Source organism: Trichoplusia ni, chromosome 24 (assembly GCF_003590095.1).
Source record: "Trichoplusia ni isolate ovarian cell line Hi5 chromosome 24, tn1, whole genome shotgun sequence".
In the NCBI taxonomy this organism is placed as follows: Eukaryota; Metazoa; Arthropoda; class Insecta; order Lepidoptera; family Noctuidae; genus Trichoplusia; species Trichoplusia ni.
The window spans coordinates 1,547,498-1,575,164 of NC_039501.1; the positions used below are offsets into that span (position 1 = coordinate 1,547,498).

The following is a 27,667-nucleotide window of genomic DNA, read 5'->3' on the forward strand; positions in this document are numbered from 1 at the left end:
TGTGTTATTCTGATGTATAAGCTATATTGTGGTAAAGTTTCATTAAAATCCCTTCAGTAGTTTTTACGTGAAAGAGTAACAAACATCCATATATCCTTACTTACAAACTTTCGCCTTCATAATAGTAGTAGGATTGTATGGAAATCTTGCTCTTATACCATGATATACATTATATTTTTTAATTCTAACGTCCAAATAATTAAAATACCAATCTGACAAGTCATTGTTACTTAGTTCAATTGTAGTACATTTAAGTGCACTTGTACTTAGCCGCATTCGGTAAGACTGGAAAGCCGACCTCAAAATCATTTGGGTAAGGCTTGATAAATGATAATGTTCAGTATAATGGGCCAATCGTCACCAATTACGAGACTTGTGGAAGCAGGACAACGCATTACACGTCGTAGAGCGACATCTCGCTCTCAGCTGTCTTACATTAAGAGGTGATAATAGACTCTCTGCTCCTTCTGTGTTCAATAGTTTTCGGATGTAAAACATTATTATTAATAATAACATTTTAAAGATCACTTGTTTCATTATTATGTATGTCATGAATATATAAAGCAATGTAAATGGGAGCAACTTGCAACTGAATATCGAGAACGTGTGAATAATTTGTTATCAATTTATAATAGGCCTGAAAGCCTTATCTTGTATTATAATCAAAATTGATTAGAGTAGAAAGGTATTTGAGATTAGATAGCATTAATCATGATAACAACTTTCTTTAAAATTGTTTCTAATTAAGGAGTTGGATGTATGTATGGAGGAGGAAAGCTGAAAGTCGAGCTCAGTGGAGTTCCTTGAGAGAGGCTTGAGGCCTATGTCCAGCAGTGGACTGACGGCTGATGATAATGGATATGTTTTGCCTTTAATAAACAAGTATAGATCATGAAAGCCCACTTGGGTGGTGTTCAAGCGACAAGGGCTCTAAAAATAAAGGATTTTCATTGTTGTTTATACAGCTTCTAAGCAAAAAAATTAATAATAGTTTCCATGTTAGAAGAATACGTACAAAAAACAAAAGCCTGTCCTAAAAATCTTCGATCAGTTATCACATGTAAGGTACGGCCGATTTCATTCTAATAAAATACTGCCTTGCTTAAAAGAAAGTATTCATGTCCTTCACAAGTGGCATTAAGAATACAACCGGCCTTTTCCGTAACACATTAAATACACAAACGTCTTATCTAAGACAACATTCATATCATTGATACATCTTTTCTCATCTTTCCGTTATCAAAGAGCGGCTTGAGTGGGCGTGCCTCGCCGAAGCAATTTGCATGACATTGAAGCGGCCGTGTTTCACAAAATTATCGCAAGACAAGGCCGCGACTGAAGTTTACCAAATACCGGTGGAACGTTATTACAAACTTATGTTTACCGGTGTCAGTGGCGCTAGGAGCGCTGTCATTACCTCAATAACTGTCAAATTAGTTCGGTAATATTTTAGTTCCAATTTCCGTCACGGGTAAGAATAAATTTGTCGTGCTTTGCTCGCGTGATTCCGTTTATGTTGTAAACATATTTGTTTATTATTTGTTTTGTTTATCCTTTGAATTTTGCTGCGATTGAAGTGGTTTGAGTTTCTTCATTTTAAGGGCATGTATTATATTACAAGTTTAACTAGTATCTAGTAGTCTTTAGAATAAGTAAAACAGTCTGGAAAAGAGATCTTTATCCAGCAAGGAAAAAGAATACAGAAGTATGAAAACCACACATATGACAGATATTAGCTTAGATTCGAAACAAAAGCTAAGTATTCAAATTCGATAAAGATACAAAAATAAATAAGATTATAATGAGAAAAACTGCTGAAATACCCAAGATAACTAACAGTTATAATCGTAATTAATACCAAGACTTGGGAACCTAACCTAAAACGACGCTATTAAAAATAAGGGCAAACATAAACGTGTAAAACGAACCCAAGGACTTAACTTAGGTACATTAGTACCAGCAATCCATTGTTGAATCAAACGGGTCGTGAATTTGGAGCAGTCACACAAACCTACATAGCTGGCGTATAATTAAAATTTAATTTAGATCTGATTCGAAGTGGGTCGTGTTATACTAGAATATAGTAGAGCATGTGAACTAGATTGAAGTGCATTTTCGTAGGTCTGTAGTAAGGATTATTTAATTGATTTGTTTAAGGGTGTGCGTAAGACTAGGTTTTGAACGCGACTTAGTAAGCATGGAGGTTGGTGTTCGCTGCAAAAGTTGATATTAGCTAAACATTTTATAAAACGTTTAGCTTCTATCAATGGCTCCTTTAATCAAAAATCTTCACAAACCCGCAAATTTTCGGGTTAACAGTAAAGCCACTACAGGCATTATAAACACTTGAGCATTATGAATTAACTGTTAGCTGCTACTTCGTAAATTTGCCCAGAACGAAATCCTATAAAATCTCTCGATTTGCCAAAGTTTCTGCCAGTTCCTGTCACGTTTTAAAACACCAGTAATAAGTTACAACACTATACAACTTTACTGTCGTTTTGTTCTCTTCTTGTCAGACAGGTCCAGATAAAAAGTATATCTTCACATAAGTTGTCAATAGAAGAAGTGTTCGTATCATTCTAAGCATACGGCTTTAAGTTCTACTTAAATTTTGTTTTAGTTTAAAATTGAAACCTAAATAAATTTCTGTTATGGTTTTATGATAGTAAACAACTTAAAATAGTATGAAAAGAGGTCGAATAACAATACTGAAATAGTTTTATTGGATCCGGAAGAGATTCAGGAATAGCTGTGTAATATTAGGATCAGAATTCAGGGCATGATAAACCCATATCCATCGTTACTACTCAAACATTCAGGACAAAATATCTAGAATTATAAAATTAGATATTTCAAGAATAGTATTAACATTTTTGGTAACAGGAAAATGAAAACTTACTTTCAAGTGTCAAAACTAAGTAAAGCATTCATTACTCTCACACAAAGATTAATTTTTCCATTTTGATTGAGTTTAAAACTTGACTACTTAAGGATAATTTTTAATCCGGAAATGTTAACATTAAATCGGAAAAAATACAAACCCTTTTTCATTCAAACACAATCAAACAACTAAACGAAGAACAAAATAGGACGAACATTACTGTTAACATACTTGGAATGTTGCTTAAACGTATGTAATACGTGTCTTCTGCCAAAAAAAAAATCACACACCATTAACCTCAGATACTTGCACATGTAAAAATAAAACTTAGATTTTTTCGTATCAAAAAGCCTCTTTAAACGCAAAATTCCAGTGCAATCTATAACGTTCAGAGACATAGTTGGTTCACGTGACTTGAACGGGCGACCGGTGGCCACGTGAGGCGAGCACGTTGTTACTCACACATTTACGTTTCAGACGTAGTACTGGGTACTGAATGCGTATACTGCGTACTGAGTGTATATTGGAGAGTGAATTTTTGAATAAAAAACGATTTATTTGCTAATTAATAAACTGAAAAGGGTTAGTTAGCGCAAGGGCTGGTTCGAGATGGTGTGCGACGGAGTTGGGGATGCGTGCTCTAAGTAAAAGAAACAATACGGTAAAAAAAAAAATAACGAAATACAATGATAATAACAGCAGAAGGAAATGATTTAGTTAATGTTTTCCTGAGATAAGCATAATTAGTCTTAATAGTCGTAGTACTTTCTATGAAGTGACAATAAAATTGCTCACCAAAATACTATATTCGATCTATCTAATATCTTCGGCCAATATTTCCTTTTTAACTTTGGCACTCTTTCCCACGTTGTAGAAACAATTCAAAGCAAACTTTAGGGATGCGTTTTAAATCTCTTAAATAAGCGACCGTATTTGAAAGAAGGGTACGGTAATATTTTAGCAGCGGTAACTGTTAGAAAAAGCCAGTCTAATGTCAAAAATCTTAGTTTAATAATTAACCTTCTACATAACAAAATACGTTTAAGAAAATCCAACATCGAATACAATTACTTAAAGTTGAAGCACATCTGACTCTATCAAGGGAGCTGTTTAATATTCATTGGATCCAGACCGAGGTCCAAGGATACCGTCTCAAGGCTGAGTCTAGCTTAATACTAAGATATTTATAAATACTAGAGAGAATATAAAGGGTTTGTGTGTTTTGGGTAATTGGGATTGGTTAATTATTTTGAGTGCATATTGTGTTACTGCTTAAAGCTGCTTTACTCGACTCTTCCGTCGTTCCTAGACTTCATAGGATGTATTATAATTTAGATAATTAAAACAATGAGTACGTGAAGGTATATTAATGAAAAGCGTTAAACAGAGACTAAATAAGAAACATTTTATTAGAACGGATAGAAAGTGGATGGTGAAAAATCAAAGCTTTTGTCGCTACAAACTTATAAAGGTAGATTTTTGTACCAGTTTGGCAACTCGAATTTTTTAACAATTTAAATACACCTATGTCACAATTTTGCAACGAGATAAAAAAAACATGAATAATAACAGCTGTCTCGATACAATCGATTACATTGCGACAGCGACTAGTCAATTCGCAGCAATGCCATGACAATAGTGAAAGTTAATTTGTTACATGTTGGGGTGATATAAAAGTTAATGAAGTGTCAGTTCTATCACGATATTCTAGAACCATCTCTTACGACAGGAGTGTAAAAGAGATGCCGCTATCGGCTGTGTCGTTCTGTCTCGCTTCTACGACTGTACGGACTTGCTTTGAGAGGTAAAAGCTTAGATGTCTTGTTAGTGGTGAAAGTGATTGATTTCAGCTACTTTATTTGTATTGAGTAATAGATATAAGATAAAAGTTAATAGTTTAGAATATGATTTGTGGTGTCCTAGTTGCAGATGTGAATGATGACGGTTGAAAATAATTTTTAATAATTTTATTTGAGCAATTGATATTGATATCAATAGTAAAATATTCTTTAATCTCGTACCTACTTCGGGCTAAAGAATCGTTGGTGCAATTTCATTTTATGTCAAAGCGCTTCGGACGTTCACTCTCAGATCCGTATTTTTTGATAACCTATTATTTATTTAAACTTTCATATACAGTTGTGGTACATAAGGCGGACTTAATACCGCAAGTCATTATCTACCAGTCAACCTTTGGGTCAAATGGAGAAACAGCTGGAATTATTATTTTTCCAAAAAATTTCTCGTTTTTAAGGAAAATACGTAATCAGGTTAGATTGAAAGACGAGTTAGACCATACAGGGATCCCTATTTAAAATAAGTTTAAAAAACTTGAGCAGGACCTTCCATACAGGATTCCTTCTTCAAAATCCGTAAAAAAAACCTTTTTTTTTGTACATTTGTATCAAATCCGTTTACAAGTCCTCCGCATCAGTCGCATCAACCGTCACACGTTATATCATTGACAACAATACGTCATAACTGCGAATCCCAGATCAAGTTCAGGGCTGTCCGACCGGATCCGCGAGGCATACTTAACGTTGCCCCACTGATCTGAATGGTGAACGAGGGCTATTAAAGCAATGGATTTTGAACTCTATCGCGAACTATATAGGTACATAATTACAATGGCAGCGTGAAGGGAAGTGTTGATCAGTAATCTGTTAAGCATAGTATTTTAGGACTGTATTGCTGAGTTTATAGAGTCTTAATTGTGATGGCAATTCGAATGGACGCGGACGAGGAGAACAGTTGAGCATAGTATTTTTGACTTTCTTGTGTAGAAGATACAGCCTTAATTCCAATGTCAAAGTGTGGGGAGTTGGAGACCAGATAAGCTTGATATTCTCGACTGTATTGTGAAGAAGATAGAGTCCTTATTTCAATGCTAGAATGAAGGGGAAGTGAGGATAAATTTGACATAGTATTTTTAACTTGTGTTCCTGTGTGGACATAACATTTTACTTCTAATGCTTAATTGTTTGTTTTAACCGTTGATTTTAAATAGATTTGTATGGCATTTATGAAAATTAATTATAAAATGGTAATTAATTTTTGTTTTGCGACACTGAATATCAGTTACAAGGAGCGTGAAGGTTATAAAATATAGTAACTTCTAGAAGCTTGGAATAGAAGATTACAGGTTTTCAATTTACTTACCACAATAAAATACTATCATCTATAATTTCGTACTTAATTACACGTTTTCAAACTACCAAAGATAAAAATATAGTTAAGTCCATAAATATAAGCAGATGTCTCACCTAGTTAAAATAGTATTCTTTTTTCTTTTGTAATTTTCTCTTAATTTGAAAACACTAAAACTATCTATTGACTATTATTATATATAAATTAGAGCTTACTGTAGCTATTTTCACCAATGTACCATATTGTCGGCACTATAGGTCTTTGATAGCGAGCAACAAATTGTGAAATGAATTAATAACCTTTTTTTTTTGTAAATAACTGTTTGATGCCAAAATAAAATAAAATAAAAATAAATAAATAAACAACATGTTTATTATGACCAACAATTTTCTTCAAGAAAATCATTAAAAAGCGCACATTAAAACGGTCAAGAGCGAGTCTGACTCGCTTTGGTTTTTATCGGAACCCTACAGGGCAACATACAAATTATCATCAAGCGATCCATAATTTATCGTTCTTAAAACTTGTAGAAATAAATATGTATAATGTTCTTTCTTAAAAATACGATTCATTCGTTAAAAACACTGTGTTAATGACGTCCAACACGTCTGTACGTACAAACCCAAACTACCCCAGTGACGTCAAACGACTCACATTGACTAGGGCTGTCACTTGTCAGAGACATGTCGATGAAAATATAAATGTATTTTAAGAGACGCCCACAACACGACCGAACGGAATTAGCATTACATTTATAAACGCTTTGTGTTCATAAGTTAATAATTTTGTATTATTTGTTTTTTTTCGCATTTTATGACGTAAGTCTTTTTGTAACTAAATATCGGTATCATAAGACTTCTAAGTAAACAACCAACAATTTGCGTCAAAATAATAGGAATTTAAAACCACAAAAAACAACATTTTAAAAACAAACATACAAATTTTAATAACATGATACGAATTACGAAAACAATGTTTCTGCTCCACCTAATTATCACTGAGTACTTAAATAGAACAAATTTCTAGAACAAAACATTCGCATACAAGTAAAACATGTGGAAATACAAAGAAAAACACTTCCGCGTAAATCGATTAAGGCATTACACCAAGTTATATACGACCTTCATTAGTAAACCCATCTGGAAACCTTCAGACTACAAGACTGTATAAATTCACTTGTTGCATTTCTACGTCATTTCATATACAACTTGAGGGCACTATTTTCTTACCTTACGGTGAACAAAGAAACGAAAGTCTCAGAAAAGCGATAATTTTAAATGAATATCGTAACTAATCCAACATCATAGGTAAGCAAAGTCAACAGGTATTGGCAATTAGCCTCTTATATACCTTTGAAAACATCCCATCTCGACTGTTGAAAGACAAAAGCAAATCCAATATCTAATAAAAAAGTCATACTTAAATTTCTCGTTAAAACGCCTCTTAAACTAGTATTAAGTGTGATGTATAAAACCCTGATTATTAAAAAGGGCTGGGGGATATAGCGATACAGATGAAAACCATTCCTTTTAACAAAGAAACGATTTTAATAATTCATAATACAATCCCGCCGAGTATTTCCAAGAAAATACCAAAATTCAAGGACGGAGTGAAATGAGCATGAACAGTTATGTTAATTGAAGAGTTAATTGGTTTAGCTCCGTAAACAAATATTAGAAGGTCAGGGCTTAGAGTATTTCGTGAAATAAATCGATTGGTAACGAATTGGGAATTTAATGAGCAAGGAAATGTTGTTCTAATTTCTATGAGTTTTTTTTTCCTCGTTAACCTGGTTAAGAAATTAATTTTAGGTTTCAATTTGAATCCTAAATAATTTCACGTAAACGCTTTCAATTCGAAACTGCTAATAAAAAGCTGTCTAGTCCCAATCCCTAGAACTTTTTTTTTTTTCCTAAATCTTTTGATTGAAGATCTGATAGACGGAAAATGAAGAAGTATAGATACCTGTTCGGGCACAGGCAGTGGAAGTAAGCAACAATCAAGATTAACCTAACCCAACGCGGAGGCCCCAGGCGACCGAGGTTGCGACCAACTGACCCAGATACGCACGCATGCTTCACTGTCGCCGTGCTCCCATTCAAACTATAAACGATTCATATTGTTATATCCTTTAATATTAATCATAAAAATATTTAATTAGTGACTTTTATTATTCTTAATAGAGCTGAATCTACTAATACATTATGAACCAAAACTATGTGCAAGCACATGAAATTATCTTGGGCACTGATAAGAAAAAAAAAGGCAGAAGAATAACTGGCAAAATATCGGAGCAGTTAAGCTGATCATGGAACTAAACTAGGTCAAAAGAAGCAAAAATTAAGCATCTTAAAGATATATGAAAATGTAGGTCACAGCATGTGTCATCAGTATATCATGCAAAATTAACTGAAGAATCGCAAATCATCAAATATCCCTAAAGATTGGCAAACAACCAAAAAAAAATTAAGAGTATTTGTTAAATAAATAAAGTAATTACAAGCAGAAGTACTAAAACAAAGGAAGACAGTCCGACAGTCCGCCATTTTGTAATAATGTTGAAAAACATTGCGAAATAAGTTTGTAATTTGAAGTTTACTTCGGTGTTTCCATTTCATTTCAGTTATGCTAATATGAAACTAGCTAAGTTGTTAAGGATATGAAAATATAAACAACATACAAAAAGAAATGTTCAGCTGTGTCTGGAGATAAGATCTTTTCTTGAAGCAAGGATTTTCTGCTTATATTTCTTCAGTTTTGGTATTTACTTATAAAAGAAACCAACCTTGAGTCTTACAGACACAAGTTATATTAATTAACTTTAATTTGATCATCTTTGAAGGGGTATTAAATTGGGTATTAATTGGTATTAAATTTTTAATCCGATAATTTTTTTAAATCGTCTTTATTTAGCCTAACACCTCTTTCAATACACAAGATTTATTGCGAAACTTTTATGTCCATTTCACGAGTAAATATAAACCAAATTGAGTTCACACAAGGCAGAATAATAGAACATGACCCTGTATTCCTATTCCCATCAATCATTCTAATAATACAACCCGTCATAAGAATAGTTCATGAAAATCCCGAAGTTCTGAGAGACTTAGTGTTGTGAGCCAAGGTTGTGAATATAAAGACGTCGAAAATATTATTCCTTCGGGAACCCAAAGTAGGATTGCCTGATGTCTGATAATAGTTACGAATGGAATTAAAAAGAATGATTTGTTAAGATAAGGTTCTATCTATGCGACCTTTGCAATGGGGTCAATACAAATCAGGACATTCGTTTTAAGTATTCAATGTTTGTTTTAATTTGGGTTCATTTGCAAACGGAATGTTTTCAGTTATTATAACTATTTTGAATTTACTACCTTTCCCGCACATGACAACAGTCACACGACGACAATTATAATTTTCAGAGCATCTCATTAAATTTTAATCTTTAAGGAGTTTTTTTTATTTATCCATGCCATTAATCTGAATAGTGACACCAGCCGACATGCACCTCATACAATTTCCTTCTCACAAGCAAGCAAGTAAATCGAAAAGAAACGCGCGAGCATCCGTGCCACATAGCACACAATCGATGGGTGAAATTAGGTTATCCGTTACATAGCTATTTACTGGTGTAATGACATATTTATATTTGTGTCAATGTCGTTTGGTTATTGGGAAAGTGTTACTTTTGGTACTATAGTTTGGTAATCAAGTGAAGTTTTTCTTGAAGATGTCGAAAAATATTATAGTTTGAGAAACGTACCTATGTATAACATAAAAAGAAGATTTTTCCTGAATGTTTGAGACGACACTGATCACAATACAACCTGGGGAAAACCTAGAAAGAAACAGAAGTGGACTTTCGAATTAAATTTTGATACTGAAGCAAAAAAGTAATTAAGTAGTGAAAGAAATCGGGGAGTGGCCGAAAAAAATCGCAAAATGCGAATCTTAAATATCCAACGAGCTGTAACCTCTCACATTTCCTCGATCGCGATTTTTTACGGCAATCTCGAGCAAGTTGCGCCACTCTAAACCATCCGTTTCACTTTTGCCAAGCACTTTCACTGCTAACGGTACGAGCGTACCACGCTTGAATTACAAGCGAATACCAACTCTACTCTCGACGTTTTCGCTTACAGTATTCATTGTTATCATTTCCGCGTTTAATACATTTCGAGATGAAATGTTGATGGTTGCAAGTAAATTTCTGTCGTCTCAATTAAGGTATAGAGATCAAATTAAAGTTGTGTATTTAGAGTGTGGAGCCGAAGTTATCCGAAGACAGGTCGATCGTGCGCCGAGCGCTGGAGCAATGGCTTTCGTGCGCGTGAGTTTGAAAGTCGAATGCGCCCCACCGCGCGAGCTCGGGTACCGTAACCGCTTGTGTCATCCGTTACCGAGCGGTGAAACTCTTGTTACGTTGGTGGACCGCTATGTTACGCCTTCGAGCGAATGACGGACTATCCAGAGCATCATTGCATTGTTTTATGATACTTTTAATTTTGGACGGATTATAAATGGTAAATTGAGTACTTCTACCAATTTACTCAGGACATGTAAAGAATGATGAATATTTTGGGTGTTCAAGGCGTGATTATGAAATGCTAACGTAAGGCGCGGGTCAAGATTATGTTATACTAGAACAATAAACAAATGGAGGACGCATTGAATTCAAATTAGTATGAGACGGAAACGATGGTAATCTGCATGACACGAATAGTTTCGACTTTATTGTACTGCGATTGTTACCGAGGAATACAACAAGGATGGTTAAATGACAATGGATAATACTATATACTTAACTCACCAATCAATAGAACTAAGGTTAACAAATTATACTTTAACCCCATTTCTGTTTGATAGTTGCAAGAAGTAAACGAATAAAAACCTATAAAAACCTTTCGTTCGTTATTGCCATATATTTCTGTGTATAGGGTCAGAGAAATACGAATGAATGCGCAAGCAATGACTATTAATTTAAAATTATCAATAAATATGATAAAGCAGTCATTAAAGAATAAAGTGTAATAATTTATTGGAGGTCACTTCATATAAATATTGATAGTATACTATTTACAAGCGAAACAATATCAGCAGATGTTTAGCATACAACTGAATCGAAAAGTTATGAAATACACAATGGAGTATGGACTCACTTGACCGTCATATAATACAATGCAGTACTTTTTTCACATACATAAATTACTTTAAATTAATTTCATATTTTATGTTAATGTTTGACCTACACGATTATTCATGTTTCAGAGTAAAACAATTACTTGTCTCATTTCGTATACAACTAGTTGGAAGTATATTTTAAACAATAGATTTTAAAATAATATAAAGACTGCATAAAGGCTGAATAACGTTAATGTCGTAATACGAGACTACGATAAAGAAATGACAAGACTCAGGGCCAAAATCATGACCAATGAACTTAACAATGTCGAAACTCCAACGAAATTTTCCGCAAACTTAAACGGCAATCTGTTCCCAAGTAAGGGAAGGCCTATTAAATTGGCAATGTCGAGACGATCGTTTCATAAACACCCTTTGAACAATCTATCAATGGAACTTTGAACTTTAAATTGAAAGTATTAAGATGTATAACTGAGAAATGATCAATTCGCATGTCGTCGAAGGAAAGTGGCCTCGTGATACGGGGAAACCCGAGCCACGGCACGCGAATCCACCGAGACAGGTTCGTTTGTATTTCTATCTCTTTTCCTTTAATTTACGATTTGTGGGCGTGTGAGGGGGACGGAGAACGAACGAGTAACGGAACTTATCAGTCTCTATTTATAATTGGTCCGATGCGATACCGGAGTAATAACAGGACCGCGAATGTGTCATTTGGGTTAACGCTTGCAGGGCGATAAGCAAATTCTTATATTGGATAATTTAACCTTAAGCGCTGGTCATGACGACTGTAACTAAAAAATAAACTTACTTTCGAACAAAACAAAACATGAGCCAAGTTTTTTTTTATCTCCGAGAACAAATATCCTAATGACACTTGAAAAGAAAAGTTATGAGAGTCGACTATTACTCATAGCACGTCAGATAGTACAACCGAGTTGTTATATGTCATTGTACATAACGGATAAAACGAGCAAGAACGAGTTTAGATAGTGGCAAATTTCGTAGCCCAGCGAATTGGAAATTAAAGTCTAACCGGAACTAAAAGCGGAAGTTTTAGACCGTACAATAGACGGCTTAGACCGACAAAAAAAAGACAGTGAAAGTTCTAGGTATCAAAACATATAACTGACAATCAAAATTTAAAATTGGAACGCGCCGACCTCATTCCACACGCGTCTTTGGGAGAGAGCTGTTCACCGGGTGGTAGTGCGAAAATAAATCATTTTAAAATTAGCCTTATGCATAATAATATTCATTCATCGCATCTCCAAGAGAGCAGAGCTAGGCAATTTGTCAATGAAGTACATTTACGAAAAGCGTTCCGCTCTGATAAATATATTATTTGGTTGGCTTTCACTTCTCTCGGAAAGGAATTCGCGAACCGTTGTGTGCTGAGACTCAATAGACCTGTTTTGTAACAGTATATAAAATATACATCATTAGCTGTTTTATACGTTGAGCAACTAAATAATATGAAGCGGTACGTAATGCTGAAGTATCCGATGCGTTGTTTACGTGCAATTATTTTATTGATACGTAACGTGAGCTAGTATTGGGTAAAATCGAATTGGGACATTCTTGATGAATGATTGATTTCCATTGTTTGACAAACATAAGAGAGGCGAAGTATAAAACAACGGTGTCGAGCGTGCCTATTAAAGAGAATTGTGCTAAGGTAATAGAATTTACAATTTTAGTCGCAATTCTGCATGCGTGGCTTATGGGAATGAAAAAACTAATTAGTGGGGCTCGCCGCCGGTCTATGCTGCGAAGTAGATTCCTAAAAATCGCTTTATGAAATTCCTTGCAGCCTTTACAGGCAGTTTTATTTCTTTAGAACAATACAGAACCTTGTCGGATACAAATTCTTCACCATTGGAAATTTCGACGTCTAGACTGTTAAGTCACCGTAATAAAATCACCATAAATGAAAATATACGTAAGATGTAGTTCTCGCTTAAAATAGCGTCTGTATCTAATATCAGAAACCAGATTCGTTTGATACCGATCACGCTCGGTGTACTGGTGTACTAATGCATGCACTTTCGCTTTTACATGGAAGTTGTTAAATGTTAAGCTAATACGGATGAAATTGATATTATGAGATTCTACATCACACGCTAATATAGTGTTTTTTATGTATTTTAGAGCAATAGTATGCAAATAAAAGCAACTATTAAGCCGTGAAAAAAATTGTGATTTTCGAAACAGATGAAACCAAACTTGACTTTTAGCAGTTCCCAAATGCCTATATTAATATTATTTTAAAGTCATGAGACGTAACGGCGACTCAAAACTGATTAACGTTTTCATTCTTGGCTCCAACCGGTATCAAACTAAGCAATGTTAGTTGTGAAACATCGATATATCAGTAACCAGAACTCTGGCAACTTGGCACTTGGATCTATTCACTTAACGCGAGTTCACAATAACCAACAGGTGGGAGTAACAATTACGTAAATTGACATTATTTGTGTTCTAATGAGAATATTGGGGACATACTTCTGTGCGTCAATACAAAAGAATTTACTAGAAAAACAATTGTTTAGTTTACATGGGTGTTTCGTATAGACGATTCAAATGCAAAAGTAGTTCATTCAAATTAGACAACTAATTTACTTTAGAAAGTCAAAATCGATATTGTCTAGCATCCTGATTGGTCCACACTTCGCTGCTTCCTAATTTGTGGTTTTTAAGTAAAGGTTGTAGTAGCAGTTAATTCAAACATGGCTCCTACTCAGCATTAGGGACTTAATGGACCCCGAAACCCATTCTGAGATCATTGGTATATCGGCAAAAAGTATCGATAAAATAACGCACCTACTCGAACAGAATTATAACTATAAAACAGACTACAATGAAGGTCCTAACCTTAAATTGTCCTTGAAAACCAACCGTGACATTGCTTCTTTTGCCTACAATCGATGAATAATAACATTTCAAGCCAAGTCTTCATATAAAACTCTTTATAAAACATCCAGATTCTAGGGTATAATTTCAGTGCGTCATGAAGACGTGCAGCTGAGTCTCCATGGTCAATTACCTTACTTTCAATGAAAGAAACCATACTGCATTATCTACTATACAAATATTCCGTTATGTTTTACAATACCTTAATGTCAAGGTCATTTTTTTATACAAGGATATGACATTGAAACTAATCACGATAAACGATGACCGTCTAGCTTCACGTTTTTTTATCAACTAATCATTCTCTGAAGGCGTCAAATCATTTGATTATTAATGTTAACAGGTAAAAAAATACCGTTATTATCGTTCCTAACGAAGTATTTCATCATCTAACAGAGAAATTCAACACCTAATCTAATATTTGCAAATACTCGGTCCGAATAATGGTAAAACATTGCGAATTTACTTAAATGTAATTTCAGGTTAAAAAAATTCGTAAGAGCAGCCACCGAGGCACCGATTGCCGTGACCTACTTACAGCGGCGGCCATTTTGAATATTGTGCGCGGGCGCCGGTTTTGGTGGCACATTTCACATGATACCCGGCTTATCTGCGGCGCGTTTTCTTTTTATTTATTTAATGAATTTCATTATACGTTACCGATGCAATTTTAAATGATGTGAGGTTATTTCAGTTGTTAATTCGCTATAATGGTTTCGGACGCTGAATTATGATTCGATTAAGATGGTTCGTAATCTTAAGTGCACTTAAAATAAATTAAACTTCCTCCCATATTTTTAATTCGGATTAATTTAAGAATTTGGGTTTAAAGTGTAAGTTGGTAGTTGAAAACAGATCTAAGCAATATGAATAGACCAGAAAATATACAAAATAACGTTTTAGCAATACTACTCATGATATTTATGACTCACACTTCAAAGAAAACCAAATATTATCAGTCCATATGGGCATAACTTAGAAATAGCTTTGAATTTAGACTAAGCAAACGAAGTATGCAAATACAGTTTAAAAATAGCCTTACAAATAGCGAGCAAGGACATATGAATATTATGATTGATTTAGATAAGGCTCTCAAATCATATCCTAGAAAGAAATATCTTTCTCACTTATAGATATATAAATTTGAATAAAGGTCACTGGGTGGAAGATTTAGGTATCCTTGTTTTGAGCCGATTTCTATCTTTCTATGATTATATTTTCTATGTGCATTGAACTGATTTCAGGCTTATTTTTGTTACAAAAAACTAGGTTAAACTGTACCCATAAAATTGGTCTAAAGTTTTCAATCATTTGATGCACTATTTTTTCAGGCCACGTTGTCTTATTTCTGGGTAAACGCTTCCTTGATTCCTTCACTCAATTTGAATCAAAGTTATCCTCCGTATAAGGCCGAAGCCATCAGGGCTATTTTAGAAAGCTTGACTAATTTATCACCGTCAACAGAGGAGTTTTATAATCAATTAGTGACTACAGTTTTATTATATAAACTGTATCGAGAAAGCCTTCGTTTCGTTCCGGTGTTGACCGAACTGTAGCGGTTTTCCTGTTCGCTAGGCCTTTAAGATGACAATGACATCTCGTTAACGATAGCCATTTAAATAAGGATAAGTTGAGGGCTTGGTTATTAACTGTTGGTGGTGTTATATCTATACTCTATACTAATATATAAAGCTGAAGAGTTTGTTTGATTGTTTGTTTGTTTGTTTGAACGCGCTAATCTCAGGAACTGCTGGTTCGAATTGAAAAATTCTTTTTGTGTTGAATAGACCATTTATCAAGGAAGGCTATAGGCTATATAATATCACGCTGCGACTAATAGGAGCGAAGAAACAATGAAAAATGTGGAAAAAACGGGGAAAATTCTAACAACGTGGACGAAGTCGCGGGCAACAGCTAGTTACGAGATATAATGCAGATGATTAACTTATATTGGATGGATAGATAGAAATTTATTCGACAGTATATTTCATGTTTGGTAAAGAGCTAAGGAAAGGATAATTTGGTAAGATTGGTCTGACGTTCCTCGAGATATACATGTGTAGAAGTCCAGTAGTAAAAAGGTTTCCAGTACAACCGTTTAACAGTAGTCAAGCAGACACATCAATAACAAAGATAAATAGAAAACAATCTACATGCCATTGGTACAGGCACCGACGAACCTATAGTCGTCTCTTTCACACAGTTATGCGCTAATAATAGCGTCCCGCTCTATTTTAACGTGCGCAAGAGTCGCGAAGGTGACATAATAATAAACTTGAAAATTTACGTGGGTACGAGGTACTGTGTATGATGGGTTCTCATTGATGTGAATTTAATAGACGTTTGTTAGTTGTTCCTAGAAACTATATTGTTTATGCTTCTGAGGTTTACTTACATATAAATTACCTAGGAAGTGTTTCGTTGTTACGTTCCGTGCCTAGGGAATATGTTCTTGCAAAATATTTTTTGTCTGCTCTGTAGACAAACTCTCTTAAAAATGACTCATTGACTTATTAAAAGATATACTATTCAAAAGAACTGTTATCATTATTAAAAAAAATGATGCCATAGATCTCCACATTTTTGTGTTGGTCTCTTATAAGGTAATTTCTGATCTACCCCTATCTATAACGCAGTCTAACTCATAGCACAGATTTTTCTCTCTATTACCAAATCTATGTCAAAAGAGTGTTGTTTTGTCAGCAAGTTTCGCTTGCCCGGCGAAGTGACAACTGACATTTCCTTCCTTTAGATGTAAATCATTGATCATCATCTCTCAACTGCTTCCTTACTCTTGATCCATCGCTTACTAGTTTTTAGCTTGCGGTAAAAATATAGAAACTGATGTCATCTAGGTCAGGATTTGATTAATTATTTTGCATATTAAATATACATACATAAAGATAGCTTGTATGTTTCAATGTTATTTGTCGTTAATTCGACTTCCAGTTTTACCGGATTGAATTAAACCTCTTTCTGTGATACAGTTCTCGAACTAGTACAGAGCACAGGAGATCCTTTCCACTATTAAAATGTACTCTTGTATTGCACATAAATTGTAAGTTAGTTTTAAGGTGGAAAACATTGTAACAATTATTTTGAAACAATAAATATATATATAAATATATATAAACCCCTTTACATGGACTGTCTTTCTGACCTACACAAATGGGTTTAAAAATTAATCCTATTGTTGATATCCAAAAAATAACCGTTTTAAGCTTTTGATTAACGTTTCTTCTTCCACGACCAAAATTGGGGTGTGGTTTTTTCGCTTTTAAATACATTCTACTTAAATATAATACACGTTTCGTTGAAACATGGAAAATACATTGCTTTTGATGTTTAATCCAACATGGAATTTTCCTATAAAATTAGTTCCCTTTGGAATTATACCTCCCCCTGTAAGACGTGATTGTAATATGAAAATGATTTTATCCTCCTCATCTTTACGGAGAACCTGCTTAATAATTTTGACTTCTTAGAAACATTGTTCGCTTGTTTTGTTACTGTTTCAATGATACTTATATTAAATGGTTTTTGAGTTGATATTGAGACTGCAGATCAGTGAAATTAATTTATTGAAGCATAAAATTTTAAATGAATTTAACAGAATTTGGTCATAGTATTTCTTATAACCGATAGTCAATTTACGATTATGGGATTATCTTTATTCACTTTACCTCGAAATGAAACAAATTAAAGTACGAAAATTTCTGGATACCCGTCAAGACAACATCAACCTAATTAAAGCGATGAAGTTAAATGAACAAATATAAACATCGTTAGTTCATACAAAACACTAATTTACTGAAACAAAGAGCTCATTAGTATTAAAAAATCTATTTTTATCATTGACTCAATTAGTTCATTTCAAAAGGAACTCTTTACCAACGTATCAAGGTTTAATTTCAACTGAACTTGATATTTCGGCATTGTTGCCTTGTATGTGTGTGTTTTAAATCTATATTTTTTATCGTTCGATTATGAGCCTTATTGTTTGGCGGATAAGGTTGTGATGTTTGTATGTAGATATTTTTGCATTGACACCGTATGATCGGTCAACGACGTTTCCACTGTTGTAGCTTGTGGCGCATATCTTGTGTATTTGTCATACCTGCCTTTTTAGGTCTGTGGTAGAAAAAACGATCGTTCGCTGTGTCTACTATGTTTGTTATTTATATAAAGATTTTGGACGATAACGGGGCTATGTGTTTATCATTTAAGAATGTCGCGACGTTTTTATTGTGATCTTATAAATGTTACGTTCCTATTATTATTATTTTTAAATATCAGATGGTGGAAACTTGTGCAAAACTTTACGTTCAGTATATAGGTTATATCATACATACAGTGACTAAACCATTTTCAGTCATTTCTGAGAAATGAGTGTATTTTGGTAGATGTTTGAACACACGCCTCTTAGGATTTAACTACCACCACATCAGCTCATGATTAAGGACTCCGATTGCGTCTGAAACTAGTCGGGAGATCCCGTAGAATACCGTTCTTAAACAATTATCACTTAATGATAAGTTGTTTTTAAATATACGACTGTTAGTCTGAAACACAACTTTAACAAAAACTACAATTAAAATTCCAGATTACATAATCATATCAGGATACCTAGACAATAGTTAGCTACATTGTAATAGATTTATATTCGCAGTACCGATACAGCTCGGCTATGTTCCCATGGCTTCACGCAGCCTTGGTGACTCAGTCACATGTTATTGTGTAACGATACACTTTAAGATTGTAATTAATCAATATTGCTTTGTTATTGCTTTCCTAGTATTTTAATATTACTACAAGGGATAGTTGTAACATTGTTACTCCATACATGAATTAACTACTATATACATTTTTTTTTGTGAAGATAAGAACCTACATATATTTTTTGGAGCCGATGATACCTACGTTCTTGTTTAGATCAGCATCATTCAGATTACAAAACTAATATTATTCATGAAGAAAATTTGCTTAAAAATAAGCGTTAAAATATTCTACTGTATAAAAGAATTTGCGTTAATAAACTAAAGGAAATCCTAAGTAAGTTTCCTGGTTAAATTACAATATAAATATCTCATTATAGATGATTTAACATTCTAAAAATATAGGCCAGGATCGTCTTTCTAATTTGAACGTTCAGATAACTTTGATCACATTAATTCGTGATTAAATAGTATAATTATGATAAAAAGGTGATAAAAACAAGGAAATAGGTCAGTACCTCCCCTAATTATACGGACAGTACTGAGTTGGTGATAAAAATGTTTGATAAAACATCTTGTAATGATAACTAATGGTTATTTTAATAGGTCAATATACAAGTTAGCGTCATGCTATCTCTGTCATTCGTACATGGGAAGTTGTGATAGATAAGACATTTGAGAATGTATTAAAGTTAAGTTTTAAGTATTACAGTTTATGGATGTAACGTAGTAAACTTATAAGGTAAATATAATATAGTAAACTCCAACTTTCAAAAGCTTGTATTATACGAACTAGACAACTTATAAATATCTAAATACAAATATAATACAGATAAATTAGACCCACATACAAAACAAGACAAATGATCGTGCCTGTGACACAATTATTGTCCTGAGTGGGAATCGAACCCACGACCTCTGGTATAGCAGTCGGGCTACTAACCACTAGACCAACAAGCCTGATCAATTACCAGAGCTCTCTATTCGACTTTTGACTAATATTTTTACATATTAATATTTCGTTCGATCATTTAATTAGTTTGCTTGGACGATACCCAAACATCAAAGTCGGACAAGGACGGTAGGGCCTCCCAGACTCAAACTTTCTTAACCAATAGTATTAATACAAATTTTGTAACATAATTTTTTTCAGTTCTTTATATCGCTGAATGGATTAAAACTGAAATTCGGGAACAGGAAGATATACTACTTTCAAAACTATTATTTTCCATTGAGGCTCTTAATTATGGCCAATAAATCCTCAATCACAGTTTTGAACTGAAATCCCTACTTCATGATTTCATACTTGTACTGTATTTTACATGCACGCATTTTTAATAGTTACGGAAAGAACGCAGGAAAACCCGCAGTCAGCTATCCCATCAAAAAGTTACGACGCTTTAATATCATAATAACATGAAAACGAATCTTTCTCGAAGAATAAAACCTTTTATACGCATGATTTTTCCTTATTCCTCGTTAACAAAACACAATTCACAAGAAAAGTCCATTTACATTAACCGACTCTGTATCCTCGAAGATTTTTCTTTGTGGGTCAAGGTCGAGTCTCATCTTACTTAACACGTCTAAGGGAGTTAAGTTTTTTTAAATCTAGAACTTGTTACAACATCACGTGGTCACCTGTTAAACGTCAAGAAAATTGAATTTTTGGGGTCACCAAACGACAGAGCTTTATTAAGTTGTCTCTGCAGTAATTAGCCTGAGACTGCAGACTTTGATCAACAAAAAACCACAGTACGTTGTGATCAATCCTGAAGACAGTCTTCAGGATGTGGTGTTCCATTGCTTCTACGGACGAGTACGACCAGAAGACACTACGACGCAATGCAATGAAGATATTGTAAGCTATAAATACTGCAAACTTTGTGTAAAATATCTGTTAGTCTGTAAGGTATATAAGGCAGTCACTAGCCAGAGAATAACTGTTATTTTTTTTGTTTAATTCTTGTCTATATAGAAAGAAGCCTTTCTTCAGCACTTACTAGTAGTGCAGTCACGTAAATTCATATTTATGAGCCGATTTTTCAATCGCCAGATAACTTTTATTCGATGAATATATTTGATGTTTTGACAGCTTTTGTATAGAAAATATGTCAAACGGCCTTATTTATTCCTCAGATAAAAGTTATCTGACGATTGAAAAATCGGGCCTAAGTCAAATAGTGCATGTTAAGTAAGTATTTATTTTATACCAGACGAATATAAAATTCAATAATAGCAACAGTATTATAAATAGCTTTTGTTCTACCGGACAGGAAGAACACAAAATTAATACAGAGTAACACATGTATTTTTCCCTGTGCCAAATTTATTTTACTCCGGCATCTCGTGATCATTACATAACTGTTTTGAGTAAACTAGTAAAGAATTCTCAAAATTGTGATCTACCTAGTTATATCATAAGAAAAAACTCTTGGAATTTTGTAGGTACTGCATAACACAAGAACAGTGATAAAGTAACAAATTCAAGTAAATAAGCAAATTGGGAACAATAACTGTAATATTTTTGCAGTCATATTTCTTTTGTTAAATTTATAATAACTTCGCTATTTATGCTTTGCTAAGTACATGAGCACCACGTTACTAGGTATACACCAAGCAAACTTTATCAGAGTACTTCGGAACGCGGATAGGTAGGTAGGTAGGTACAGTTACCCTCACAGCTTTGTAACAAAAGGTGCTGTTAATGTTTGAGTATAACCACTTCCACTGTTCTGCTGACTGTACACCGAATTAGCAAAAACATCGCAACAGTCATGTAGGTCACGGTCTGAACGAGACGGCGGATATGAAATATTCGCGTGACAGACAAGGATGGAACATACAGGTTTCTATTGAGAATTACCTGTTTAATTCATGTATTATGATTTGATATGATTTTCAAAGAGTTTAAGTATCATTTTATTTCAGCTTATCCGGTTTGACAGATTTTTAATCACTCTGTAAAATAGGACGGATGCGAGGGCAAAAGAAAGAGGAGAATAGAAAACAAAGGGAGGCCTATTCCCAGCAGTGGGTGTTTAAAGGCTGATGATGACGATAAGAATGCCTCAAATACTGTATTATTAGTAGATTTAATTGGTACTGTATTATTAGTAACCATTAAAAGCAATGGTTCTCTTAGAGAAGTACGAAAGGTATATCTTGTATTCACACAAATAAGGAAGGTAAACTTCAGAAGTGGGTTTCAAGTTGAAAACGATACGAACTTTTGAACGGGGGTCAGAAAGTTCTGAAGCCAAAGCTGCCTTATTAAATGATACTACAGTCCTGTGGCTTTCTTACAAGTTTATATAAAATAAACTGTGAGTTTGTGTTGGTGAAGGAAACGGATGAGAACATTATTATTGAAGAAAATAGACAAATAGTCGCGAGTTCTTTCCGGAATCGATCCTCGCGTAGGATAGGTATTTGAAGAATGCTTGTCCTGAGTCTGAGTGTCTTTGTGATGTGATTTGAATGTTTGTGATACAAGGACTAAATAATGCTCGTTTTGAAAAAGCAACAAGAACAATCTTATTCTCAAAGCACAATCCTTAAATCATAATAACTTTTCCGGCTGTTAAAGTACGAGAATAATGTTAAACAAATCAGACAGACAGACAAAGTGTTTCTGGCATTTATAATACTAGTATTGACGATCACTCAATTCTTTTGGCGTACAAAACATTAATCCTCACTTCCTCACCAAGTTTTCCACAGCTGTTCATATATTTTCTAGTGAAGCACTCAAGGCCTGTTTCCGCACAAGGTACACGATCTTACGGTATTTTTGACGTAATTTATATTCCTACGGCGTTGTGACAACGGACGTTCATTGTCCAAATACCAAAATATTGTGACAGCGACCCGTTTGGCGGTGTGATTAGGTTTGTGCTAACTGGGTATAGGTTAGATGGTAGCTATAACGGACGATGTGTAGTCTTAAAGGTGGTTGTTCCTGAGGTTTGGCCTATATAATGCTGTTTACTGTTGGTATGTCCAGCAACGGTGCTTCCCAAAACAAGCAACCTAGACCTTATAATTTTAAATAACCTTATTTATGAATGGCAATCTGTAAACGTGCAATAGGTCTGTAAAATATAAGATGAACCCCAGTTTAGAGAAAGACAGTTACAAAAAAATATTGATCACCCAACTAACTATCACCACGCTAAACTTAAGTGCATACCATTTTTTTTGGGATTGACTGACCAGTTTCGAACCATACAGGAATCCTTAATCATGAAGCCATGAAGCGACCAATAGAACTCCTTAAGTATATTGTAAACTTTCTAAAGCATCGATCATAATCCTTACCACTATTTAAGAATCAAACATTTAATTTCTACATTCAACACACATAATTAACTTCACTACTAGTTCAATACAAAAGAAGAATTTCCCGCTAACCGTGACAGAAACGCATAATTGCAGGCAATCATCAAATGGCACGAAATCAGCTGCGATAAACATCTTCAAACCAAAACGCACAAGCTAATTTCTCCTTTAACAGTCAAATTATAAAGGGGTTTATTGTATGAACGTTTCAGACAGGTGGTGCAAAGAATGTTGTAGCATTGTACATTAACTTTCTACCATCTATTCGGTTTCATTGAATGCGAACAGCTGACTGTATTTACGGTTGTGTATATGGGTAATTGTGTGCGTAAATCGTTGAGAATAGATGATCATTGTTGAAAATAAATGTCTGGTTGAGATTTGTGATGTACAAGGTAGCTCTTGCTTGCGGATTCGCTCGTGTATATGACGGGTATCAAGGTAATAAGATGGCTTAAGGGATGAGTGATTAAATAATTGAGTAAGCTTAAAACAGTTGCATCGAATGACTTCAGTTTCGCTGCTCCGAAATGTTTTTACTTTGGAGAAGAACCGACAAGAAACACCATAGGCTACTTCATAAGCGTAACTGGGCATATGTCCAACAGTGGACCTCTTGCAATGGTCAGATAATGAAGGTAATGTGTACAATTACATTCTTCATGCTTTCAGCATAGTCCGACTACTTTGGGACCTAACAAACACACCTTGTCAGGAATACGCGTTATTAAATGAATAAATGTAATATTGTCAATGTCCTACGATTAAATTGTTCATTTACCTTTAATTTTATACAAAATGTCTTCTAAATAAACTAAAAAAGCAAGGACAATAGTAACCTAGTTCAACTATCGTTGTAGGTAAGCATAATTAGTTTAGCAGTGGGGGGGAAAACTGGAGCATCCATTACGTAAGAGTAACTGATGTCACGTAGCTGTTCCTATACTAATTGAAACTCGGCAGATTTTGTTTTATATAAAACTGCTGAATGGATTAAACTGTCTCGTTGGTTTGTGTGTATCTATGTGATTTTGTTATGTCATTGCTAAAATGCTGATATAGAATTATTTGCTTTGTTATTTTGAAGTAGCGTTGCACTAAAGAAAATTGGATCATTTAAAATTGTATTTTTGTGTATCGAATCATTAGCACTTCTGAACCCATCTTTTTCAAACTTAAAATGCGGGAAATTGGTAAAATTCAGATTCCGCGTACAAAAAAAAATAGAATATGCTGAAGTAATAGTGATATTCAAATAACAAATTATCTTTACATGATTGATTGATATGACTACCTAATTGCTGATAAATTCTATATATAGTTCAACACTAGCGAATTACACAACAATAACAATATATTGAATCGTTAATATTTGAAAGTGTACCGGGATTCGTTCTGAATACCTCACACCAAATCTGAAGCAGACATCCCAATCTGGGTAAGTGTTTCTCAATATATCTTAGCTCATGTGTACACGAGGTGACTAACTTGCCGCTGATACCTGACGACTTCAACGCTGTACAAACGTAGACACTTTCTGTTGCTGACACGGACACCGTATCAGGAAACCGTTGGTGCTGTGCTCGGGCTAGTGTCCACGTATGTACCATACTTTAGTATCTAATGACGCGTACCAGTTACGAATCTCGTTGTGTCTGTATAGGGATTTTAAAATTGTCACTTGGATACTAAAATTGACGTATATCGGGAGCATGTACTGTTGTGCAAGCAGACTACACACTACAAGACGTAGGGCAGAGTCTTTCACAACTGCATCCAACTTTGAGTGGTGGAGCTTACTGAAGTGGAGGAATTTTCAGTTGACTAAAACCTTGTTAACACCGCTCGAAGCAATGTAAAGCTTCTTATCTCATCCACAATAGCAACAGTTTTACTTTACAAATTCGATAGGTAGGTCGATTTTAGTAATTATTAAATACATTTAGTATTTAAAGAGGTACATGATAAAGTTTAATGCTTGGACAGGGTCACCCAAAACACTACAGTGTTTGACAATGAGATCAAAAATTAATACACAATAAGCCCGTAGTTCCGTGGTATCGCCACATGAACGATAGACTTTAAAATCTTAACGAAACAATAACGAGTCAACAACAAAGACAGTCTTCAATAATAAGGGCATAAGATTGTGCAATACATTTGCAAACATTGAGAAACCGGGCCGATATGGTTTTTGTGATTCACCCAGCTATCAGGTAAAATCCAATCGTCTACGTATGGATTGAGTAATTATTGCTTTTTATGTACGGTTTTTAGATGATTGACTAACAGGTAATGATGATAAAATGTGGTATATACACGTCACTATAAAATATCTTATACTTATATATTGACGTACAGGTTAAACGTTAACCCAGCCTTAGTTATATGGTAATTTATGACTGTAAGTTGAAATTTAAATAAGCCTGGTTTCATGTCTAGTCTTCGGTTCTATTAAAGCCTAGACTAAATTAGCGCAGTTTTACAGTGTTTCACACGGTGTAGCATCGTGCAAACGCCTTTGTTCATGCTCTATTCATTCAAGTGTGTAAGAATATTCTAGAAAGATTCTCTTTATAATATTAAATGTTTTCACTTCACTACGCACTGAGTTCTATCAAACCTAGTGCATCTCTTCATAAATACACATATTTTTTATCCAGATATTAATTTTTCTGATTAACTCATTGATGGACTACATAAATCTATTCAGAGATACAGCACCGTCCCTACCAATATGGACGAAGTTTTTCCACCCTGTAAAACCTACAAGGTGTTATAAATATTCATAAAATCAAACTTACAATATCATGTCCCTGGCTGCCGCTCCTGACGACCTCGGGAGCCATATACTCGATGGTCCCGCAGAAGGAGTAGGCCCTGCTCTCGCCGCCGCAGAACTCCTTGGAGAGACCGAAGTCGGTCAGCACGATGTGACCTTCAGCGTCCAGGAGGATGTTCTCGAGCTTTATGTCCCGGTAGATTATGCCGAGCTGGTGGAGAGATTATAAACATTAGTATGCTGTCATGAATGTTATAACCAGCGGCACTAGCACAAGATATAGGGAATATAAAGAGGTAGATGAGAGTTGACTTTAGATTTTAAAACAAAACAAAAATATTATGTTTAACTGTACTTAAAAATAAACGGTACCATTTTATTAAAAAAGATAGGTCTCAAAGTGCTACAGAGCTAAAGAACACAGACAGATTAACAGTGCAACAGAATTTACAAAGTAAGTTTAAAGGGTAGAGTTAAAGATACTACACACAGTAATTATGTTGCTTAAAAGACAGAAAAAGATGTGTGATGTGAATTATTGAAGACAGAAGAGAGGAATAAAGGACGATAACGTAATGACAATGATACTAAAATAGGAAGATAATCTCTTTCGTAATAATGAGAAGAAAGAATAAACATAATACAAAACTGCACTAACTAACTCCCACTCACAAATTAGAACAAGGAAAAGGAACACATGCCAATAAGAATGTGATCTAAATCATTGTTTCGCACGGTAGTGAAACGAAATGCTTCAAACCCACGCGAGTTAGTGACCTATCTAATAAGGTCGTCGATTTGTACGACCTACATGGCATGGATTTCCAAATGACTGCTCATACTTAATAGTGGGGTGAAATATGAGAGGAAATTGTGTCACATTTCGTGGTCATAGTGCTTACATAACTGTGATCACAGGTTGTTTCAGAAGGACGACTTTCCTCTACTTAAAACACCTACCCAGGTTTCTACAAAGATGGTAAGCATCGAAAGCAGAATTTAGTATACGGAAAAAAGTTATATGCACCTAGAGTCGAGTTCGATCTAGAATTTAAAGGCCTGGAAAACGGCCTATTATAAATAAAAACTTTTGATTTTGATATTAGATCGATTAGATTAGATCGAAAATTAGAAAAACCTATACCGTTTCAATTGTCATTCTATCCATCAGCGCAATGTCAGGGACATTATTTTCTCCCGTTTTTTAAGTCGATCGATTGCTTATTTTAGACCTACATCCCATTTTAAGCACAATTAATGAACAAATTTAAGCCACCAATCTTATGTCTTATAGCAAAATACTACTATCGTCTCTTACCTTATGCAGTTGCTCTAAAGCCAATATAATTTCAGCTATGTATATCCTGACTTCGTTCTCGTTAAAGTGTTCCCTTTGATACAGATGAGTGAAAAGCTCGCCTCCAGCAACGTAGTCTACAAAAGAAAATACAATATTAGCAAGTCGGTTCGCTTTTTTGTTCATCTTTTTAATGTACTACCGAAGACGGAAAAGATTATGTGGTATCTTAGTGTACTAGGTATTTTAGCTGTTGTAGTCTTTAGACTATTAGTTATAGCATTCAAATTAATATTGTAGATTAAATAGTTTTAGGACTAAGTGATATAAGGTTTACGGTACGATGAGTGATATGTTGTCTACTATAACACTGTGAAGATAGTCTTATGTAAATAGTTTCGGATATAGATTTTAAATCTCCAAAGAGAGTAGATACTGCAAAAGCA

The 27,667-nt window shown here is 34.4% G+C and overlaps 1 protein-coding gene across 1 annotated transcript in view; it reads right to left on the bottom strand.

The window, feature by feature from the left end:
- Positions 1-27,427, bottom strand: part of LOC113505113 (ribosomal protein S6 kinase alpha-5-like) — a 44,974-nt gene extending 17,547 nt beyond the window's left edge. The window contains exons 1-2 of the mRNA XM_026887639.1: positions 27,243-27,427; positions 25,947-26,135 (exon numbers count right to left, since the gene is read on the bottom strand). Coding sequence (XP_026743440.1) covers positions 25,947-26,135; positions 27,243-27,407 — 354 coding nt within the window. The 5' untranslated portion in view covers positions 27,408-27,427. The remainder of the gene's footprint in view (positions 1-25,946; positions 26,136-27,242) is intronic.
- Positions 27,428-27,667: the final 240 nt, after the last annotated feature.